The sequence below is a fragment of the Anomaloglossus baeobatrachus genome, chromosome 2 (genome assembly GCF_048569485.1).
Source record: "Anomaloglossus baeobatrachus isolate aAnoBae1 chromosome 2, aAnoBae1.hap1, whole genome shotgun sequence".
NCBI classification, from domain to species: domain Eukaryota; kingdom Metazoa; phylum Chordata; class Amphibia; order Anura; family Aromobatidae; genus Anomaloglossus; species Anomaloglossus baeobatrachus.
The window spans coordinates 64,045,875-64,069,628 of record NC_134354.1 but is presented as its reverse complement, the minus strand read 5'-3'; the positions used below and the strand labels follow the sequence as shown (position 1 = coordinate 64,069,628).

General features: G+C 49.1%; 1 protein-coding gene across 2 annotated transcripts in view; it reads left to right on the top strand.

The window, feature by feature from the left end:
* USP25 (ubiquitin specific peptidase 25) overlaps positions 1-23,754 on the top strand; it is a 274,636-nt gene that overhangs the window by 49,404 nt on the left and 201,478 nt on the right. For both annotated transcript variants that reach the window (XM_075335070.1, XM_075335071.1), the window contains exon 5: positions 18,192-18,354. In XM_075335070.1, coding sequence (XP_075191185.1) covers positions 18,192-18,354 — 163 coding nt within the window. The remainder of the gene's footprint in view (positions 1-18,191; positions 18,355-23,754) is intronic.

Below are 23,754 nucleotides of genomic sequence, written 5' to 3'. Positions count from 1 at the left end.
AATCTGTGCCTTCATGAGCTGCTTCTGAAGATATGCTTACTGATCTATTGTCTCCTTGTCAGCCACCTGCTAGATATACATTCTCTATACGCTCTCTGGATATACGTTCTCTGGATATACAGTACAAACCAAAAGTTTGGACACCCCTTCTCATCTCTAGAACAACTGTTAAGAGGAGACTTTGTACAGCAGCCTTCATGGTAAAATAGCTGCTAGGAAACCACTGCTAAGGACAGGCAACAAGCAGAAGAGACGTGTTTGGGCTAAAGAACACAAGGAATGGACATTAGAACAGTTCAAATCTGTGCTTTGGTCTGATGAGTCCAAATTTGAGATCTTTGGATCCAACCACCGTGTCTTTGTGCGGTGGAGAAAAGGTGAACAGATGGACTCTGCATGCCGGGTTTCCATCGTGAAGCATGGAGGAGGAGGTGTGATGGTGTGGGGGTGCTTTGCTGGTGACACTGTTGGGGATTTATTAAAAATTGAAGGCAAACAGAACCAGCATGGCTACCACAGCATCTTGCAGCGGCGCGCTATTCCATCCGGTTTGCGTTTAGTTGGACCATCATTTATTTTTCAACAGGACAATGACCCCAAACACACCTCCAGGCTGTGTAAGAGCTATTTGACTAAGAAGGAGAGTGATGGGGTGCTACACCAGATGACCTGGCTTCCACAGTCACCAGACCTGAACCCAATCGAGATGATTTGGGGTGAGCTGGACCGCAGAGTAAAGGCAAAAGGGCCAACAAGTGCTAAGCATCTCTGGGAACTCCTTCAAGACTGTTGGAAAACCATTTCCGGTGACTACCTCTTAAAGCTCATCAAGAGAATGCCAAGAGTGTGCAAAGCAGTAATCAAAGCAAAAGGTGGCTACTTTGAAGAACCTAGAATATAAGACATATTTTCAGTTGTTTCACACTGTTTTAAGTATTTCATTCCACATGTGTTAATTCATAGTTTTGATGCCTTCAATGTGAATCTGCAATTTTTAGAGTCATGAAAATAAAGAGAACTCTTTGAATGAGAAGGTGTGTCCAAACTTTTGGTCTGTACTGTACATTCTCTAGATCTAAATTCTCTATACGTTCTCTATACGTTCTCTATACGTTCTCTATACGTTCTCTATACGTTCTCTATACGTTTTCTATACGTTCTCTATACGTTCTCTATACGTTCTCTATACGTTCTCTATACGTTCTCTATACGTTCTCTATACGTTCTCTATACGTTCTCTATACGTTCTCTATACGTTCTCTATACGTTCTCTATACGTTCTCTATACGTTCTCTATACGTTCTCTATACGTTCTCTATACGTTCTCTATACGTTCTCTATACGTTCTCTATACGTTCTCTGGATATACATTCGCTATACGTTCTCTGGATATACATTCTCTGGATATACATTCTGTATATATTCTCTGGATATACATTCTGTATGTATTCTCTGGATATACATTCTGTATGTATTCTCTGGATATACATTCTTTATATATTTCTTCATCGTTCCTTATGGGAGACCCAGACCATGGGTGTATAGCTACTGCCTCCGGAGGACACACAAAGTACTACACTCAAACGTGTAGCTCCTCCCTCCGGGCTATATACACCCCCTGGATGACAAGCTAACCAGTTCAATGCTTTGTGTTCAGGAGGTCATACACACACATGCATTCTCTGATTTTTAATTTTTAAGATTTTTGATTTCAAAGATATGGAAGAAAAGCGGGTCCAGTCTGGACTCCCGGCATGTCCCTTCTCACCCCACTGTGTCGGCGGTGCTGTTAAGGTTGACTTTACAAGGCTGGAGCCTTCACATGCCGCGCTCCTTCACCATCCCCTGTGGCTCTGGCTTGAAGTGGGAGCCATCACGGTTCTTTCTGCCTTGCAGGAGACCGGTCTCCATCCGCAGCCCTGTCAGGTTCCTGTCGGACGGAGCGTTTAACCCCCCCCCCAGGGACTTGGCCCTGCGTCTCCAAGCTAAGTATTGAGACGTTTTTCAGGGGTCCCGGGTACATTTATTAAGGGGAGAGTGTGTCTTTTGACTTTGCTGTGAATTCCGGCCGGTTCTCTGGGTTTTTCCTGAGAACCGCGCCGACGGTGCCTGCTCGTCGGCCGCATGTAAAAATCTAGGCCCCGGCTTCAGTTGCGGCCTAGTTTCGTTTTCAGCTTCCCCTGCATAATTCATGCAGGGGAACAGTGTGGCGCCGCCCACCGGCCGTTCAGCAGAGGGGAGGACACTCCTCTCTTAGGAGATGTTTCCCTCCCCTGTATCTCTCCTTGGCCCTCCGGTTTCCCGCTCCTGGGCTAATCCCCGACCCCCCTCCTCACTCCAGCGCCATTTTATCAGCGTTTTCACACTGATCGGCGCTGGCTGCTGCAGCTGCTGCATCCTAGAAAGCAGACGCTTCACTGGGGGTCCGAGCTGTGGAATCCGGAGGGCACACACGGTCTGGTAAGCCACAACCTCTGGTTGTGGGCTTTATTATACACTCTCAGGGGGTCATTCTACAGGAGTGTATTATTTACTGCAGAGCCTCCACCTCAGCAGCATGTCTGTCACTAAGAGCAAGAAAGCTGCTAAGCTGTACGCTATATGCACTGCATGTCAGCTCATTCTGCAAGAACCGAGCACATATCCACATTGTGATGCCTGCTCTAACATGGTGGTGCCTCAGCCTGGAGCCTCCTCAGGGGTCCCTCCGGCTGCTCCGGCCCCGGTGGCTGAACCCCCGGCTTGGGTAGCATCTTTTTCCAGAGCTATTTCCCAGTCTTTTGCCGACTCCATGGGACAGCTTTCCCGGACTCTGCTGACCATGCATCAGCCCCCTTCTCAGGGCGCCTCTGCTGCTCCGAGCTCTGCAGAGCTCTCAGAGCAGGTTTTAGGACCCCGTCCTCCTAAACGGAGACGCAGGGACCCTTCTCCTTCCTCGTCCCACGGCTCTGATTCACGAGCTGAGGTGCAAGGCGAGGAGGATACTTTTACTGTGGGCTCAGACGCTACCTCTATGTACCCCATTGACTTATCTGAGGGTGATGCGGATGTTAGTGACTTGATTGCATCCATTAACTCCGTACTGAACCTCAATCCACCAGTGTCAGAGGAACAAGCCTCTCTGGTAGAAATACACCAGTTTACCTCTCCTAAGAGAGCTAGGAGTACGTTTTTTAACCACTCCAGTTTTCAGGCCACTGTTACCAAGCCCAGGGCCTGTCCTGACAAACGCTTTCCAAAGCGTAGTTCTGATGACCGTTTTCCCTTTCCACCAGAGGTGGTTAAGGAGTGGTCTCAGTCCCCAAAGGTTGACCCTCTGGTGTCTAGAATCTCAGCCCGGACAGTCGTATCTGTGGCCGATGGCACCTCTCTTAAGGATCCCACTGACCGCCAGGTTGACCTTCTGGCCAAATCTGTATATGAGGCGGCAGGAGCCTCGTTCTCCCCGTCTTTTGCAGCAGTGTGGGCTCTTAAGGCAGTCTCTGCCTCTCTGGCGGAGATACATTCCCTCGCCAGGGACTCTATACCCGAGACGGTTGCCTTAACCTCCCAGGCTTCGGCTTTTTCATCCTACGCCATGTCTGCCATTCTGGAGGCTTCTCACCGCACGGCGGTGGCTTCCGCTAATTCTCTCGCGATCCGCAGGATCTTGTGGCTTCGAGAGTGGAAAGCAGACGCTTCTTCTAAGAAGTTCCTTGCTGGGCTCCCCTTTGCTGGGTCCCGGCTGTTCGGTGAACAACTGGATGAAATTATTAAGGAAGCTACTGGCGGAAAGAGTACTTCCTTGCCACAAACTAAAACCAGGAAACCTGTCCAGGGCAGGAACCAGTCGAGGTTTCGTTCCTTTCGTTCCTCTAACTGGTCATCCTCTAAGCCCTCAGCTTCGTCCACTACCTCAGCCAAGGATCGTAAACCCAACTGGCGCGCGAAACCGCGTCCTCAGAAGAACGGAGGAGCCGCTGCCACTAAGGCAGCCTCCTCTTGACTATCTGGCTGCGCCAGCAACGTCCTTGGTCGGTGGCAGGCTCTCCCACTTTGGCGACGTGTGGTTTCAACACGACTGATTGGTCAGCGCGCTTCCATAGAGAAGCTGCCACTGTGCTTCCCAATCACTCGCAATGGATACCGAATCCACATACCGGCGGACTACAAGAACCAGGTATGAGGTCGGCGATTGAATGGAGGATATGTGAGCATAATATTTTTGTGCGTACGGAACCGGAAGTGTGTGCGGTACTTTGCTCGTAGACCAAAGCTTGCTCGTAAACTGAGTTATAAATTTACAGCAAACTTTGCTCGTGCACACCAAGTTACTCGTAAAGTGAGGTTCCACTGTATAGCGACTTAATAGGCTGAGTGTCCGGATGCTATTTGTGTCCAAAGTGGCGGAACATGTTGTGTGTTAAAATTGAGGAAAATTGGGTCCTCAACACTTTGTACAATTTTACTACAATTTGAGAATGTGGTTGTCTACTAAAACTTTGGTGTAGAGAGCAGGTGGAGCAGTGATATCTGTATCTAGAGGAAGGAGCTGCATTATTATCCTGATTAACCCTGAGAATATGCAAATTGTCTCTTCAGGGAGGAAGTAGACAAACTCTAGCGCCACCTATTGGAGGTAGCAATCATAAAAGTCAAAAGGGACTCTTTAATGAGCCTTGTCATATGACTTAGGATTTATGCCAGATCAGAACCTCAATTTGCAGACACGGTGTTTCAGGATTGTTATCCCTCGTCAGTGCAAAGTATGAGATCTGATCTGGCTGTATGAGAAGCTATAGTGGGGTCCAACGGGAAAGTTATTCTTCTTGCAGAGACTGACACCATTCCAGCATGCCAGGGGTGAGGAGACTTTAAGCTGCAATACTCCTCTGGAGTATTATTGTGTAGCCAACTGGCATTGAAAGTGGCACGTTGCCATTATGCAGCAAGCTGCTTTTAGACTTGTTTTCGACGAATCGATGAAGAGCCTCCGTTCCTCTTGATTACGACTGAGAGCTTCTACTAAACTGTTGATGTTGCATTCCACAAAATTGCCCTCCATGGAGAAGTATTGGACAAGATATGTATAAAGGTTGTGGAACAAAGAAATCCGAACATCGGCCGCTAGGAGATTCCACTCCTGTAGATCACCAGTGGAATCTCCTGGTGGAAATCAACCTTATGTGGGCGTCACACGGTACGATCTATCCTGCGATTGCACGATCGATCGTACCCACCCCTGTGGTTTGTGCGTCATGGGCAATTAGTTGCCCGTGGCACACAGTCGTTAAACCGCCGTCACACGTACTTACCTGCTGAGCGACCTCTCTGTGGGAGGTGAACATCCACTTCCTGAAGGGGGAGGGACGTTCGGCGTCACAGCGATGTCACACAGCGGCCGGCCAATAGAAGCGGAGGGGCGGAGATGAGTGGGACGTAAACATCCCGCCCACCTCCTTCCTTCCGCATTGCCAGCGGGAGCCGCGGGACGCAGGTAAGCTGTGTTCATCGTTCCTGGGGTGTCACACGGAGTGATGTGTGCTGCCCCGGGTACAATAAACAACCGGCGCCATTAAAAAATAAACAATTTTTTAAAAATAAGCGACGAGTACACGACTCACAATTTGTGAGCGATTCTGCGTCGCTCATAGGTGTCGCATGAAACGACGTCGCAAGCGATGCCTGATGTGCGTCATGAAAACCGTGACCCCGACGATGCATCGCGCGATAGAGCGTTTTGTGTGACGCCCGCATAACTCTTGGGAAGATCTAAATCTTTAACAAGATCACAAGATAACAAGATCGTTCAGTTCACTTTGATTTACAAGCTGATGTTCAGTTGCTGACAAAGTCTGGGTTGTGAGAAGGAAGATGCTTCATGACACCAAGAGCCCTCTTCTTCCTCACTTGACTAGTCTGAAAATGTTTTGGAGCCGGCAGTTCTTCTGTATGTGGTACGGCGTGTATCGCAGATGGAAGATTTGGATACTGTAAAGTCCACTTCTTCCTTGAAACTCCTTTCCTAATGGAGGCACCGTGCCGAAATACCAATTGGGAGTGTATTTCGGTTGGCCCTCTCCAGATCATTAGGACTGCCAAAGGCCCAGATGGCATACAACCACAGGGTAAGATGTGATGACATCTAGAATAGTCTACGTGTGGAGCCCAACTCCTGTCCTGATCTCCTATTCTGCAGCCAAAATACAGGTTGTAGCCTTTCCTTACCATGTAGTCAAGTTTTACCTTTGTAGCGTGCCAAACCCTTTCCTCTTTGTTTAATGCAAGAAGGAGGCCTATCTGAAAAACCTATTGAAACATCTCAATATACTCAGAAACTAAGCGAAGAACCAGCAGCTGTGTGTGACTTGTACCAGTACCCGCTGTTCTCATTTTTTACTGTAAATTTCTGTTATTGCATTTTATCTCCAGCTTATGTGATATAAATTTATGCCAAATTAATATACACAAATTGTCACTTTTTCATGCCGGCAGTTTTGCAATCGTCACGCTTATACACAATCTGTGCCTTCATGAGCTGCTTCTGAAGATATGCTTACTGATCTATTGTCTCCTTGTCAGCCACCTGCTAGATATACATTCTCTATACGCTCTCTGGATATACGCTCTCTGGATATACAGTACAAACCAAAAGTTTGGACACCCCTTCTCATCTCTAGAACAACTGTTAAGAGGAGACTTTGTACAGCAGCCTTCATGGTAAAATAGCTGCTAGGAAACCACTGCTAAGGACAGGCAACAAGCAGAAGAGACGTGTTTGGGCTAAAGAACACAAGGAATGGACATTAGAACAGTTCAAATCTGTGCTTTGGTCTGATGAGTCCAAATTTGAGATCTTTGGATCCAACCACCGTGTCTTTGTGCGGTGGAGAAAAGGTGAACAGATGGACTCTGCATGCCGGGTTTCCATCGTGAAGCATGGAGGAGGAGGTGTGATGGTGTGGGGGTGCTTTGCTGGTGACACTGTTGGGGATTTATTAAAAATTGAAGGCAAACAGAACCAGCATGGCTACCACAGCATCTTGCAGCGGCGCGCTATTCCATCCGGTTTGCGTTTAGTTGGACCATCATTTATTTTTCAACAGGACAATGACCCCAAACACACCTCCAGGCTGTGTAAGAGCTATTTGACTAAGAAGGAGAGTGATGGGGTGCTACACCAGATGACCTGGCTTCCACAGTCACCAGACCTGAACCCAATCGAGATGATTTGGGGTGAGCTGGACCGCAGAGTAAAGGCAAAAGGGCCAACAAGTGCTAAGCATCTCTGGGAACTCCTTCAAGACTGTTGGAAAACCATTTCCGGTGACTACCTCTTAAAGCTCATCAAGAGAATGCCAAGAGTGTGCAAAGCAGTAATCAAAGCAAAAGGTGGCTACTTTGAAGAACCTAGAATATAAGACATATTTTCAGTTGTTTCACACTGTTTTAAGTATTTCATTCCACATGTGTTAATTCATAGTTTTGATGCCTTCAATGTGAATCTGCAATTTTTAGAGTCATGAAAATAAAGAGAACTCTTTGAATGAGAAGGTGTGTCCAAACTTTTGGTCTGTACTGTACATTCTCTAGATCTAAATTCTCTATACGTTCTCTATACGTTCTCTATACGTTCTCTATACGTTCTCTATACGTTCTCTATACGTTTTCTATACGTTCTCTATACGTTCTCTATACGTTCTCTATACGTTCTCTATACGTTCTCTATACGTTCTCTATACGTTCTCTATACGTTCTCTATACGTTCTCTATACGTTCTCTATACGTTCTCTATACGTTCTCTATACGTTCTCTATACGTTCTCTATACGTTCTCTATACGTTCTCTATACGTTCTCTATACGTTCTCTGGATATACATTCGCTATACGTTCTCTGGATATACATTCTCTGGATATACATTCTGTATATATTCTCTGGATATACATTCTGTATGTATTCTCTGGATATACATTCTGTATGTATTCTCTGGATATACATTCTTTATATATTTCTTCATCGTTCCTTATGGGAGACCCAGACCATGGGTGTATAGCTACTGCCTCCGGAGGACACACAAAGTACTACACTCAAACGTGTAGCTCCTCCCTCCGGGCTATATACACCCCCTGGATGACAATCTAACCAGTTCAATGCTTTGTGTTCAGGAGGTCATACACACACATGCATTCTCTGATTTTTAATTTTTAAGATTTTTGATTTCAAAGATATGGAAGAAAAGCGGGTCCAGTCTGGACTCCCGGCATGTCCCTTCTCACCCCACTGTGTCGGCGGTGCTGTTAAGGTTGACTTTACAAGGCTGGAGCCTTCACATGCCGCGCTCCTTCACCATCCCCTGTGGCTCTGGCTTGAAGTGGGAGCCATCACGGTTCTTTCTGCCTTGCAGGAGACCGGTCTCCATCCGCAGCCCTGTCAGGTTCCTGTCGGACGGAGCGTTTAACCCCCCCCCCAGGGACTTGGCCCTGCGTCTCCAAGCTAAGTATTGAGACGTTTTTCAGGGGTCCCGGGTACATTTATTAAGGGGAGAGTGTGTCTTTTGACTTTGCTGTGAATTCCGGCCGGTTCTCTGGGTTTTTCCTGAGAACCGCGCCGACGGTGCCTGCTCGTCGGCCGCATGTAAAAATCTAGGCCCCGGCTTCAGTTGCGGCCTAGTTTCGTTTTCAGCTTCCCCTGCATAATTCATGCAGGGGAACAGTGTGGCGCCGCCCACCGGCCGTTCAGCAGAGGGGAGGACACTCCTCTCTTAGGAGATGTTTCCCTCCCCTGTATCTCTCCTTGGCCCTCCGGTTTCCCGCTCCTGGGCTAATCCCCGACCCCCCTCCTCACTCCAGCGCCATTTTATCAGCGTTTTCACACTGATCGGCGCTGGCTGCTGCAGCTGCTGCATCCTAGAAAGCAGACGCTTCACTGGGGGTCCGAGCTGTGGAATCCGGAGGGCACACACGGTCTGGTAAGCCACAACCTCTGGTTGTGGGCTTTATTATACACTCTCAGGGGGTCATTCTACAGGAGTGTATTATTTACTGCAGAGCCTCCACCTCAGCAGCATGTCTGTCACTAGGAGCAAGAAAGCTGCTAAGCTGTACGCTATATGCACTGCATGTCAGCTCATTCTGCAAGAACCGAGCACATATCCACATTGTGATGCCTGCTCTAACATGGTGGTGCCTCAGCCTGGAGCCTCCTCAGGGGTCCCTCCGGCTGCTCCGGCCCCGGTGGCTGAACCCCCGGCTTGGGTAGCATCTTTTTCCAGAGCTATTTCCCAGTCTTTTGCCGACTCCATGGGACAGCTTTCCCGGACTCTGCTGACCATGCATCAGCCCCCTTCTCAGGGCGCCTCTGCTGCTCCGAGCTCTGCAGAGCTCTCAGAGCAGGTTTTAGGACCCCGTCCTCCTAAACGGAGACGCAGGGACCCTTCTCCTTCCTCGTCCCACGGCTCTGATTCACGAGCTGAGGTGCAAGGCGAGGAGGATACTTTTACTGTGGGCTCAGACGCTACCTCTATGTACCCCATTGACTTATCTGAGGGTGATGCGGATGTTAGTGACTTGATTGCATCCATTAACTCCGTACTGAACCTCAATCCACCAGTGTCAGAGGAACAAGCCTCTCTGGTAGAAATACACCAGTTTACCTCTCCTAAGAGAGCTAGGAGTACGTTTTTTAACCACTCCAGTTTTCAGGCCACTGTTACCAAGCCCAGGGCCTGTCCTGACAAACGCTTTCCAAAGCGTAGTTCTGATGACCGTTTTCCCTTTCCACCAGAGGTGGTTAAGGAGTGGTCTCAGTCCCCAAAGGTTGACCCTCTGGTGTCTAGAATCTCAGCCCGGACAGTCGTATCTGTGGCCGATGGCACCTCTCTTAAGGATCCCACTGACCGCCAGGTTGACCTTCTGGCCAAATCTGTATATGAGGCGGCAGGAGCCTCGTTCTCCCCGTCTTTTGCAGCAGTGTGGGCTCTTAAGGCAGTCTCTGCCTCTCTGGCGGAGATACATTCCCTCGCCAGGGACTCTATACCCGAGACGGTTGCCTTAACCTCCCAGGCTTCGGCTTTTTCATCCTACGCCATGTCTGCCATTCTGGAGGCTTCTCACCGCACGGCGGTGGCTTCCGCTAATTCTCTCGCGATCCGCAGGATCTTGTGGCTTCGAGAGTGGAAAGCAGACGCTTCTTCTAAGAAGTTCCTTGCTGGGCTCCCCTTTGCTGGGTCCCGGCTGTTCGGTGAACAACTGGATGAAATTATTAAGGAAGCTACTGGCGGAAAGAGTACTTCCTTGCCACAAACTAAAACCAGGAAACCTGTCCAGGGCAGGAACCAGTCGAGGTTTCGTTCCTTTCGTTCCTCTAACTGGTCATCCTCTAAGCCCTCAGCTTCGTCCACTACCTCAGCCAAGGATCGTAAACCCAACTGGCGCGCGAAACCGCGTCCTCAGAAGAACGGAGGAGCCGCTGCCACTAAGGCAGCCTCCTCTTGACTATCTGGCTGCGCCAGCAACGTCCTTGGTCGGTGGCAGGCTCTCCCACTTTGGCGACGTGTGGTTTCAACACGTCTCCGATCAGTGGGTGCGGGATATCATCTCCCACGGCTACAGGATAGAATTTTCTTCCAGCCCGCCAAACAGATTTTTTTCTGTCCACTCCCCCCTGCTCCAAGGCCGCCGCCTTCTCTCAGGCCGTGGCATCCTTGCAGGCCAACGGAGTAATTGTTCCGGTTCCCGCCCGGGAACGGTTCAGAGGTTTCTACTCAAACCTCTTCCTAGTCCCCAAGAAGGACGGTTCCTTCCGGCCCATCCTGGATCTCAAGCTTCTCAACAAGCATGTTCAGGTGCGGCGCTTTCGCATGGAATCTCTGAGATCGGTCATTGCCTCAATGACCCAAGGAGATTTTCTAGCATCCATCGACATCAGAGATGCCTATCTGCATGTGCCTATTGCGGTTTCACACCAGCGTTGGCTACGCTTTGCAATCGGAGAGGAACATTTCCAATTCGTGGCTCTCCCCTTCGGGTTAGCCACGGCCCCTCGGGTATTCACCAAGGTCATGGCAGCAGTGGTTGCGGTCCTGCATCTCCAGGGGTTGGCAGTAATCCCCTACCTGGACGACCTTCTAGTCAAGGCCTCATCCAGTGCAGACTGCCAGCGGAGTGTCTCGCTCACTCTCGCCACACTTGTTCAATTCGGGTGGCTTGTCAATCTGCCCATGTCCACTCTGACCCCGACCCAGGAACTTACGTACCTAGGGATGCAATTCGAGACTCTGCCGGCACTTGTGAAGCTGCCCTTAGTCAAACAGCAGTCCCTTCATCTGGCGGTGCGCTCTCTTTTGAAGCCCCGCCGTCATTCCATCAGGCACCTCATGCAGGTGCTGGGTCAGATGGTGGCGTCAATGGAAGCGGTTCCCTTTGCCCAGTTCCATCTGCGTCCTCTGCAGCTGGACATTCTCCGCTGTTGGGACAAGCGGACCTCTTCCTTGCACAGGCTAGTGGCTCTGTCGCCGCAGACCAGGAGCTCTCTTCAGTGGTGGCTTCGGCCCCTCTCTCTGTCACAGGGCCGCTCCTTCCTGACTCCGTCCTGGGTGATCCTCACCACGGATGCCAGCCTCTCCGGCTGGGGGGCAGTATTTCTCCACCACCGAGCACAGGGCACTTGGACTCCGTCCGAATCAGCCCTCTCGATCAATGTGCTGGAAATCAGGGCTGTTCTTCTAGCCCTCGTAGCCTTTCACCACCTGCTGGCGGGCAAGCACATTCGAGTCCAGTCGGACAACGCGACAGCGGTTGCCTACATCAATCACCAGGGCGGGACTCGCAGCCGCCTGGCAATGTTGGAAGTTCAACGAATCCTTCAGTGGACGGAGGACTCCAAGTCCACCATATCCGCGGTCCACATCCCAGGCGTAGAAAACTGGGAGGCCGATTATCTCAGCCGTCAAACCGTGGACAGCGGCGAGTGGGCCCTTCATCCGGCAGTGTTCAGGTCAATCTGCCGCAAGTGGGGCACTCCGGAAGTGGATCTAATGGCATCCCGGCACAACAACAAGGTTCCGGTTTACGTGGCTCGCTCCCACGATCCTCAGGCCTTCGCAGCGGACGCGCTGGTTCAAGATTGGTCCCAGTTCCGTCTGGCCTATGTGTTTCCCCCTCTAGCTCTCTTGCCCAGGGTTCTGCGCAAGATCAGAATGGAGGGCCGTCGGGTCATAATCATTGCTCCGGACTGGCCCAGGCGAGCTTGGTACCCAGATCTGCTCCGTCTGTCCGTAGAAATGCCGTGGCATCTCCCGGACCGCCCAGACCTTCTCTCTCAAGGTCCGTTCTTCCGCCAGAATTCTGCGGCTCTCAGATTGACAGCGTGGCTCTTGAGTCCTGGATCCTGACGGCTTCAGGCATTCCTTCTGAGGTCATCTCCACTATGACTCAGGCTCGGAAGTCTTCCTCGGCCAAGATTTACCACAGGACTTGGAAGATTTTCCTGTCCTGGTGTCGCTCTTCCGGCCATGCTCCTTGGCCGTTCTCCTTGCTGACCATCCTGTCCTTTCTACAGTCCGGTCTGCAGCTAGGACTGTCCCTCAATTCCCTCAAGGGACAGGTGTCGGCTCTGTCGGTATTATTCCAGCGGCGTATCGCCCGACTGGCTCAGGTGCGCACCTTCATGCAGGGCGCATCTCACATCATTCCTCCTTACCGGCGGCCTTTGGATCCCTGGGATCTTAATCTGGTCCTCACGGCCTTACAGAAACCCCCCTTTGAGCCTCTTAGGGAGGTTCCTTTGTTTAGACTTTTACAGAAAGTGGTTTTTCTAGTAGCCATAACTTCTCTCAGGAGAGTCTCTGATTTGGCTGCGCTCTCTTCGGAGTCACCTTTTTTGGTGTTTCACCAAGACAAGGTGGTTCTCCGTCCGACTCCGGATTTTCTCCCTAAGGTGGTATCTCCTTTCCACCTTAACCAGGACATTTCATTGCCTTCCCTTTGTCCGGCCCCTGTGCATCGCTTTGAGAAGGCGTTGCATACCTTGGATTTGGTGCGGGCGCTCCGAATCTGTGTCATGCACCGCCGCTTTTAGGCGGTGCACCTCACTTTTTGTGATAACCACGGGTCAGCGCAAGGGTCTCTCGGCTTCTAAACCGACCCTAGCTCGTTGGATTAGGTCGGCCATCTCCGATGCCTACCAGTGTTCTCAGGTGCCCCCTCCGCCAGGGATTAAGGCGCACTCGACCAGAGCTGTCGGTGCCTCCTGGGCTTTCAGGCACCAGGCTACGGCTCAGCAGGTTTGTCAGGCTGCCACTTGGTCTAGTCTGCACACCTTTTCGAAGCACTACCAAGTGCATGCTCATGCTTCGGCAGATGCGAGCTTGGGCAGACGCATCCTTCAGGCAGCTGTCGCCCACTTGTGAAGTTAGGCTTTGCCTACTTCTCAGTTTTGTTTATTTCCCACCCATGGACTGCTTTGAGACGTCCCATGGTCTGGGTCTCCCATAAGGAACGATGAAGAAAGAGAATTTTGTTTACTTACCGTAAATTCTTTTTCTTATAGTTCCGACATGGGAGACCCAGCACCCTCCCTGTTGCCTGTTGGCAGTTCTTGTTCCGTGTGTTTCACCGGCTGTTGTTGTAGACAGAGGTTCCGGTTTTTCCGAGATTTACTCTATCTCTACTTATGGGTAGATGTCCTCCTTCAGCTTTTGCACTGAACTGGTTAGATTGTCATCCAGGGGGTGTATATAGCCCGGAGGGAGGAGCTACACGTTTGAGTGTAGTACTTTGTGTGTCCTCCGGAGGCAGAAGCTATACACCTATGGTCTGGGTCTCCCATGTCGGAACTATAAGAAAAAGAATTTACGGTAAGTAAACCAAATTCTCTTTTTTCTGGATATACATTCTCTATACATTCTCTGGATATACATTCTCTATACATTCTCTGGATATACATTCTCTATACATTCTTGATATACATTCTGTATACAGTCTCTGGATATAGATTCTCTATACGTTGTCTGGATATACATTCTCTGGATATACATTCTGTATATATTCTCTGGATATACATTCTCTATACATTCTCTGGATATAGATTCTCTATACGTTGTCTGGATATACATTCTCTGGATATACATTCTCTGGATATACATTCTCTGGATATACATTATCTGGATCTACATTCTCTGGATCTACATTATCTGGATCTACATTCTCTGGATATACATTCTCTGGATATACATTCTCTCTATACGTTCTCTGGATATACATTCTCTATACGTTCTCTGGATATACATTCTCTGGATATACATTCTCTATACATTCTCTGGATATACATTCTCTATACTTTCTCTGGGTTGTGCGGTAATCCCTTTTCATTCTATATCCGTTCCTCACCCCAATAGGGTGTCACACTGACCCTATTAGATTACCCACAGCACAACCCACTGTTCTGGGCTCCCCTTGCGCAGTGCCCGATAGTCGGCTGTAGCCAGATCCAGTATATATCTTTACCCCTTTACCATAAGTAAATAAAACCTCCTTTGGTTCTTAAAAATTAGAGCCAATCAGCAAATGAAAGCATCACATCTATTTTCAGAGTCTGTTCTCTATCCTCACCAGCCTAGGACGCTCCTTGCGTTCTTCCGGTAATATGTTGTCCACTGACTGCAGCAGACAGTGATTGGCCTGAGCGGTCGGTGTCCAGTGATTTGGTCACATTTTCCACCTTTTACTCCCTATCTTTTTTTGGAACTTGTTTTCCCCACCATAGTGTATTTTAAAACAGTTCTCTGCCACTTCTCAACCCCTTCTAAACCCCTTCTAACCCCTTCTCAATCGCTCTTTCCCCTAACAAAAATAACAGCTTTACTCAACTTTGGTGCCATCACGCGATCCATGCTGCCAATTAGCCACTAGACTGTGTCCCCTTTTTCGGACAAATAGACATCTGGATGGAGAGAGAGAACAGCTTGAGCTCTGACTTTCTCCCGATGTCAGTTACCGTAATTTTCATATTAGAAGACAAACCCCAAATTTAGAAAGGAAAAAGGTAAAAAAAATTAAATAAAATGGGGACAGTCTTATAATGTGGTGGTGTCTTACTGGTGGGGAGGGGAGGGGGGGGAAGTGAGGTCACAGGAGGCCAGGGCGGGGGTGGAGTAGGGTGATGCGGGCATGCGGCAGGTATCCCAGATGCTCGCTGCAGGCACTGTGAGGCGGAGAAGATTCAGAAACTGTCAGCAGTGCAGGCTTGAAAGAAATGGCGCCTGGAGTCGCCACGTGCGCAGATTGACCATGAGATCTCATCTGCGCATGCGCCAACTCCGGGCGCCATTTTCCTTAAGTCCGCTGCTGGGTGATCAATGGGCCGGGGGCGGCACGTACGCTGATTAGATCTTGAGCCGAGAGCTCTATCTGCGCATGCGCCGACTCTGGGTGCCATTATTTGAAGCCTGCACTGCCGACATTTTCAGGATGGCCCCAGCCTAACCGCCCTCAGCACAGCACCCACAGCATTGCCCCTGCCTCCTGTAACTGTTCTCCACCACCTGCCGGTAAGCTACATTCGGATTATAGTGTGTCGTATAATCTGAAGAATATGGTACATCTGAAGGAGGAGACAGAAGTGGTCGCTAATTAGCCTTAGGGATTTTGTGACATTCTAATGTTATGCAAGACCTGGGAGAGCAAGTGTTGGCACCCAAGGAATGGCACAGAGGTGAGAATAGGTGTTATTTTACTGGGCAGAAACGTAGTGATTGAGAAGGGGTTGTTCGAGTATTGGACCCTTTAATTTAATCCCCTTAATTTGGGGGAGGAGAATTGGAATGTAGAATGTCATGCTTAATAAAGTTTACATATGTGTGGAGTGGTCCGAGTAATAGCCACTTCCTGAACACTCACCTGAACAACTGCAGTGCCACACCATGTGGCGTCCTGTGTTTCAGATGGTAGCAGAGCACACACAACTAGTGGACATATGTGGCAGGATTTTTGGAAAGTAGCAGCAGTCTTTTTGACTTGGGGTACACTGTGACTTTGGCGATCACCATAGTTTGCTAGGTGTTGCTGCATCAGTGGAATACAAGTGAATAGAGTGGCATGAGTTCCCCATGGACTTCCACGAGTTGGGCTTGTCCAAGCATCAGACTGCTCATTATGAGAGTCTTGAGCATGGTGGTGCTTGCTCATCACTAGTAGCACCTTGTAGCCCCTGCCTTAGGAATCCTGGTCAAATCCTTTTATGGCTACATTCAAACGACCTTTCAGTTTTTGCGGTTCCCCAAAAACAGTCCTGATTTTCCACGGATACATCCATGTGACATCTGTGTGACTTCCGTTCCGTATACGGTTGTACGGTCTGTGTCATCTGTGTGACTTCCGTCTTTTTTTTTTTTTTTTTTTTTTTCGGACTGCACAAAAAAAAAGGAAGGAGGGTTACGTACTGTCCACGGTATCTGGCCAGATGCTGGCCCCCATATAAAGTCCATGGGGACCAGAATCTGGCGCAAAGGGGTAGGAGGAGTAAGCGCTTCACACTCACCGATCACCGGGCGGCTGTCACTGCTCCCATGGCAGGTCTTTGTTCTTCCCGAGCCGGCTGCTCATTGGGCTAATTTCATATTCACTGCTTCCCCCGACCACTGGCGACTGTGATTGGTTGGAGTCAGATGCGCCCCCATGCTGAGTGACAGCTGTCTGACTGCAACTAATCACAGCCGTCGGACGGGTGTATATAGTACAGTAAAATAAAAAACATCTTGTGGTCCTCCCCAATTTTGATACCCAGCTAAGATAAAGTCTCACAGCTGGGGGCTGGTTTTCTCAGGCTGGGGAGACCTACATTATTGAGCGCCCCCAGCCTAAAAATATCAGCCACCAGCCGCCCGGAATTGCCGCATCCGTTAGATGCGACAGTCCTGGGACTTTACCCGGCTCTTCCCGATTGCCCTGATGCGGTTGCAATGAGGGAAACATATGGGGTTAATTCCAGCTGTGTAATGTCACCTGGCATCAAGCATAGAGGTTAGTAATGTCACGGCGCCTATCAGGTAACAGACATCACTAACCCAATCTGTTTTTAAAAAACAAAAGACTACAAACGAATTTTTATTTGGAAAGAACACATTTCCTCTTTCGCCAATTTATTGGATAGAAAATCAATTCCAAGTCCGGCGTAATCCAATAAGGGGGTCCCATGACAATTCATACTCACTGTCCCAGTCAATGAAGAATAGAATTTTCCCCATTGGCTGGGAGAGCCTTGCAGTGACCTGAGCTAACATCAATAGGTCAGGCCAGGTCACTGCACGGCATGACCAGCGCTGACTTCAGGAGGATAGCGAGGTACATTACCTGCGGTGATGAACTCCACTGAACTTGTGATTCCAGCGCATGTCATTGACTTCCATTGTCCGCCAGGTTCACAAGCAAAGTATCACGAGCGACCTGTGACTTCACCGCTAGTCAGTCTCAGGCCGTCCTCGAGACTTGATGTGAGAACGTGGCGGGCAGAGAAGTCAGTGACAAGCGCTGACGTCAGGATTGCAGGACTTCATCACCGCAGATAATGAACTTAACTAACCTCCTGATGGCAGCGCTCATCATCCCCGCGGCTGCTCGCACTGCAGTACAGGGCATAATCTGACACACTGCAATGTGAGCAGCTGCGAGACTGGCGCGGGAGTGGGACACAGACTACAGGGGCACCCGACGGAAGTCACACGGATTGTGTCACGGGCCGCAATTACGGAACAGAATAGGACATGTTGCATAATAACATAACGGACATACGGCATCTGATGGGGTTTTTTTTTTCGTAGGAACATTGATGCACACGGAGGTGCTTCCATGTGCACGCCGATCCTACACTAAGACATAGAAAATCTGGTCCGGTCAGTAGGTCAACAAAAAAAACCCCAGGAACTGTAACAGGACAAACAACGGTCGTCTGAATGAGCCCAAAAGGAATGATAGAATAAATTTAGCACAAATCACTTCGGCTGTTTCCATTACTTATGGTCACGTAAGAAAACACATGACTTGGTATAATAGGCGACTGTGAACTTCACTAATGTGGCTGAAAATGCACAATATTCCACTTTGTTTTGGTCTTCTCTAATGTTAACGTGCATATGATTTAGCACATGCCCTCCAAAGGGCGCCTAAGCCAAAATGCCAAGAATTGGATAATGATTGTGTCTTCCTGTCCTGTTTAGAGTATTAGAAGCCAGTATAGCCGAGAACAAGGCCAGTCTGAAACGGACGCACACGGAGGTTTGGAGCGACTCTCCTAATCCCTACGACAGGAAGCGCCAGGACAGCTGCCCTGTGGGGCTGAAGAATGTGGGGAACACCTGCTGGTTCAGTGCTGTCATCCAGGTGAGGATTTTCTTACTGGCTTAATTTCTTTTTTTTTGTTTTTCTTTTTCTGTTTTGTTTTTCTTTCGTTTTGTTGTCGTCTTTCTTCCTTGTCTTCCTTCCTCCCCCCCTTTCTCCCCATCTTTTCCCTCCCCCTCCATCCTTTCCCTCCCCCTCCATCCTTTCCCTCCCCCTCCATCCTTTCCCTCCCCCTCCATCCTTTCCCTCCCCCTCCATCCTTTCCCTCCCCCTCCATCCTTTCCCTCCCCCTCCATCCTTTCCCTCCCCCTCCATCCTTTCCCTCCCCCTCCATCCTTTCCCTCCCCCTCCATCCTTTCCCTCCCCCTCCATCCTTTCCCTCACCCCTCCATCCTTTCCCTCCCCCTCCATCCTTTCCCTCCCCCTCCATCCTTTCCCTCCCCCTCCATCCTTTCCCTCCCCCTCCATCCTTTCCCTCCCCCTCCATCCTTCCCCTCCCCCTCCATCCTTCCCCTCCCCCTCCATCCTTTCCCTCCCCCTCCATCCTTTCCCTCCCCCTCCATCCTTTCCCTCACCCCTCCATCCTTTCCCTCACCCCTCCATCCTTTCCCTCACCCCTCCATCCTTTCCCTCACCCCTCCATCCTTTCCCTCACCCCTCCATCCTTTCCCTCACCCCTCCATCCTTTCCCTCACCCCTCCATCCTTTCCCTCACCCTCCATCCTTTCCCTCACCCTCCATCCTTTCCCTCACCCCTCCATCCTTTCCCTCACCCCTCCATCCTTTCCCTCACCCCTCCATCCTTTCCCTCACCCCTCCATCCTTTCCCTCACCCCTCCATCCTTTCCCTCACCCCTCCCCATCCTTTCCCTCACCCCTCCCCATCCTTTCCCTCACCCCTCCCCATCCTTTCCCTCACCCCCCCATCCGTTCCCTCACCCCCCCCATCCTTTCCCTCACCCCCCCATCCTTTCCCTCACCCCCCCATCCTTTCCCTCACCCCCCCATCCTTTCCCTCACCCCCCCATCCTTTCCCTCACCCCCCCCATCCTTTCCCTCACCCCCCCCATCCTTTCCCTCACCCCCCCCATCCTTTCCCTCACCCCCCCCATCCTTTCCCTCACCCCCCCATCCTTTCCCTCACCCCCCCATCCTTTCCCTCACCCCCCCCCATCCTTTCCCTCACCCCCCCCATCCTTTCCCTCACCCCCCCCATCCTTTCCCTCACCCCCCACCATCCTTTCCCTCACTCACCCCCCATCCTTTCCCTCACCCTTTTGGAAGTTACGCCATTTACTGATCAGATTAATTGATTTTATATTTTGATAGATTGGGTGTTTCTGAACACAGCAATACCAAATGTGTGGTTTTTTTTTTGTTTTATTTTTTTTTTTTTAAAACTTTTTAATTTTCAATGGGCCAAAAGGGGGTTGATTTTAACTTAGGTTTTTTTAATTGTTCAAAACTTTTATTTTTTTTAAAAAATAAATAAGTTCAAATCACCTCCCTTTCGGCCCCCATTAAAAATTAAAAAGGTTACAAAAATAAACAAAAAAAAAAAACAAAAACAAAAGTTTATTTCACTAGTCCCCCTAGGGGACTATAGGGATCAGCTGTCTGATCACTCATCCATTTCTCCCAATCAGAGCAGCACATCTCAGACCAGGAGAAATGCTCATCTCTTATAACCTGCCATACTCGGCTGCTAGTTAAAGGACCACATGACCCTGTGCTAACATGACAACCACTGGATCCACGTGATCTCGCCACGTGACTTCCGGTATCGGGCAGTGAGTAAACGTCTACCACGATCGCCATCAAAATGGTGCTGTCACATCTTGACAGCGCCATTTAAGGGATTAACGGGTATGGATGGATAGCGATTCCACTCGTACTTGCAAGGCACACATGTCAGCTGTACAAATCAGCTGTCATGTGCGCGGATCCCCCCCCGGCTGCCCACAGCAGCAGGTGAGGATTAACACTATGACCGCAGGGACGTAATATTACCACCCGCGGTTAAGGGGCTAAAGGTATATTTCAGCATTCAGCCGTTTGTAATCCTCAGTCTGTGATTTAATGGATGCCATGTCCCATGTAATAGGAGGTAATATGCTTAATGTTGTCATACATGTATTTTTTTTATATTGAGCCCTACTTCTGGCTCATATTTTGAAATGAAAAATAGATGAAAATTAATACCTTAAGGAGCAATTACACTGGATGATTTACAGCCAGAGATGTCAGATGTGGTTATAGATCATTTGAATGGTCGCTAGTGAACCCTCACAGCCGGAGTATGTGGGGACGGGGGGTGGGGGGAAGGAATTTTACATGGTGTTATCCTATAACAACATGACTCATTAGAGACCTGAAAAGAGACCTCATAGATATTCAGTGAGTGAATGATCTCATATGGCCTCGGCCAGGACGGTAACATAATGCCCGGACTCCGGAGTCTGCCCAGTTTATGTTTATGGACTACAGTGTGAACGTGGCCAAAACAGTCATAAGGAGCGCGCTCAAATTTCATGCCATGATATGCCCAGTAGTCACCCATCTGTCTGCCACAATAAGAATATTACAGACTGGACTGAAGTGGGGGTTTTAATCTTTGGTTTTATTGACCTATGAAGTTGAGAAACGTTACATGTAAAAATTAACCTGCCACTTCCAGTCACCCCATAAATACAGCATTTTAGAATACTGTATATAAGAGCCCAGGTCACTCTGTATAACAAAAGACACCTTATTTTCCTCACCTGCGGGGTGGTCCGGTCAGATGGGCGTTGCTGGTCTTGAATCCAGCGCCGCCTCTATCTTGTGCAGTCGCCGTCCTCCTTCCCAGCTCCGTGTGGGTGACGCATTTTACGTCGTCCATTTGAGGCTGCCATTGTGCTACTGCGCATGCGCACTTCTCTCTGCCCTTCCAAGGGCACATCAAAGTGTTGTAGGACGTATGACTCAAGCCGCATACAAGGTTATCGTGGAAAAACAGTTGCTTCCTTCTGCTCAGGCAATGTTCCCCCAACTCTGAGGACTGTTTTTTCCAGCAGGACAATGCGCCATGCCACATAGCTAGGTCCATCAATGTGTGGATGAAGGACCACCATATCAAAACCCTGTCATGGCCAGCCCAATCTCCAGACCTGAACCCCATTGCAAACCTCTGGAATATAATCAAGAGGAAGATGGATAGTCACAACCCATCAAACAAAGAAGAACTGCTTACATTTTTGCACAAGGAGTGGCATAAGGTCACCCAAAAGAAGTGTGAAAGACTGGTGGAAAGCAGCCAAGACGCATGAAAGCTGTGATTATAAATCATGGTTATTCCACAAAAATACTGATTTCTGAACTCTTCCTGAGATAAAAACATTATTAGTATTGTTGTTTCTAAATTATTATGAACTTGTTTTCTTTGCATTATGTGCTATACTGGCACTATCAGGCTGATTCTATACATACCTTTAGTTGTCAGCTTGGATGTATAGTTTTTAAAACACAAAGTAAAGTTTATTAAATGTACAGCTTTTTGATTGGCTGCAGCTGCCGATCAGCTAATAGCTAGGGTGGGGTTTTAGGGATAAGCCGCCCCCACCTGTTCGTCCTCCCCCTATCTTTTATTTATGCTAATTATATTACAGAAGCGTTTAATGATTGTGGATATATCAAATTGGCTAGAAGGACCTTGCTTACGTCATATCCATGTGACCAGAAGGGGCATGGCCTCAGCCAACAGACTAAATAATGTTGCCTTCTGGTATCAGCTATGTTGACTGAGGCCCCTCCCCTTCTGGTCACATGGGTGACATCAGCAAGGACCTTCTAGCCACAACCATTAGTAAAATGCCTCTATAATAGAATTAGCATAAATAAAAGATAGGGGGAGGGCGGGACAGGCAGGGGGCAGGAATCACTATGAACACCATCCCCAGCTATCAGCTGATTGGCAGCTGCTGCCAATCAAAAAGCTGCTCATTTTACAAACTTTACTTGCTTGTGTTTCAAAACCTATACATCCGAGCTGACAACTAAAGGCATGTATAGAATCAGCCTGATGGTGCCAGTATAGCACTGGTTTTAGGTTATATAGGAAAATCCTGGTGAATTGTGCGCTTTAAAGGATTATTTCCAAAATCTAAATGTATCCCCTTGGAGATCGGTGTACTAAGACCCAGGATCTATGCACAACACTCAGTTATTTTCAGGATCCAATAAATCGAGCTGAGGAAGGCACCTTTGCTTTATTCAGGAGTGGGCTGCAGCGTCCGGTTTTGGAGTTCTACAGCCCTGATTATTGGGGGTCCCAGTGGTTCTATCCCCAGCGATCATAAATTCCCTTTGCATAAAGGGAAACTTAATATAATGGAAATAATCTTCTAATTTCCCTAAAATAAAGTTGTTGGAGAAACATCTGTAAAGGCCACTTTACATGCAACGACATCGCTAACGAGATGTTGTTGGGGTCACGGCATTCGTGACGCACATCCGGCCTAGTTAGCAGCGACGTTGCGTGTGACACATACGAGCGACCATTAATGATCAAAATTACTCACCATATCGTTGATCGTTGACGTGTCGTTCTAATCCCAATTATCGTTGTTGTTGCAGGACGGAGGTTGTTCGTCGTTCCTGCGGCAGCACACATCGCTATGTGTGACACCACAGAAACTAGGAACATCACTGTACCTGCGGCCGCCGGCAATGAGGAAAGGTGGGCGGGATGTTCGGCCTGCTCATCTCCGCCCCTTCGCTTCGATTGGGCGGCCGCTTAGTGACGTCGCTGTGACGCCGCACGAACCGCTCCTTTAGAAAGGCGGTTCGACCGGTCACAGCGACGTCGCTAGGCAGGTAAGTGTGTGTGACGGGTCCTAGCGATGTTGTGCGCCACGGGCAGCGATTTGCCCGTGACACACTACCGACGGGGGCGGGTGCTTTCACCAGCGACATCGCTAGCAATGTCGCTGTGTGTAAAGTGGCCTTAAGACCACTTCTTTTAACAAAGTTGGCTTAATATGGAGAGACCAAGACCTGACCCGTTAATGATTCTAAGAAGTGGCTGCTGTTGATGGATCCTGCTTATTCAGATCAGTCAGCAGCCACTCATTGTCTGATGCCCGTGAATTTATCCGGTCTGTCTTCACCTCTGCACATGACACAGGCCTATAATTTGCCGGGCGGTCGCTCGCTGTCTGTTCCGTTCCGATGATCTGAAACAGTTATTTTGATTTGTTTACAATAAATGATCGATGTAAACACTCAAGTGTGGGAGGGCACCAGATGCAAATAGCATATGAGAATCAAGAAAGCCACTAGCACATTTTGGAAAAGACTTGAGCAATAAAGAAGAAGAGAAAATGTGCAAAAAGTGGGATCACCAATATAACAAATCGTTTATTTGACACAAAAAACCAAGACATGGACATAGGAAAGTACAGA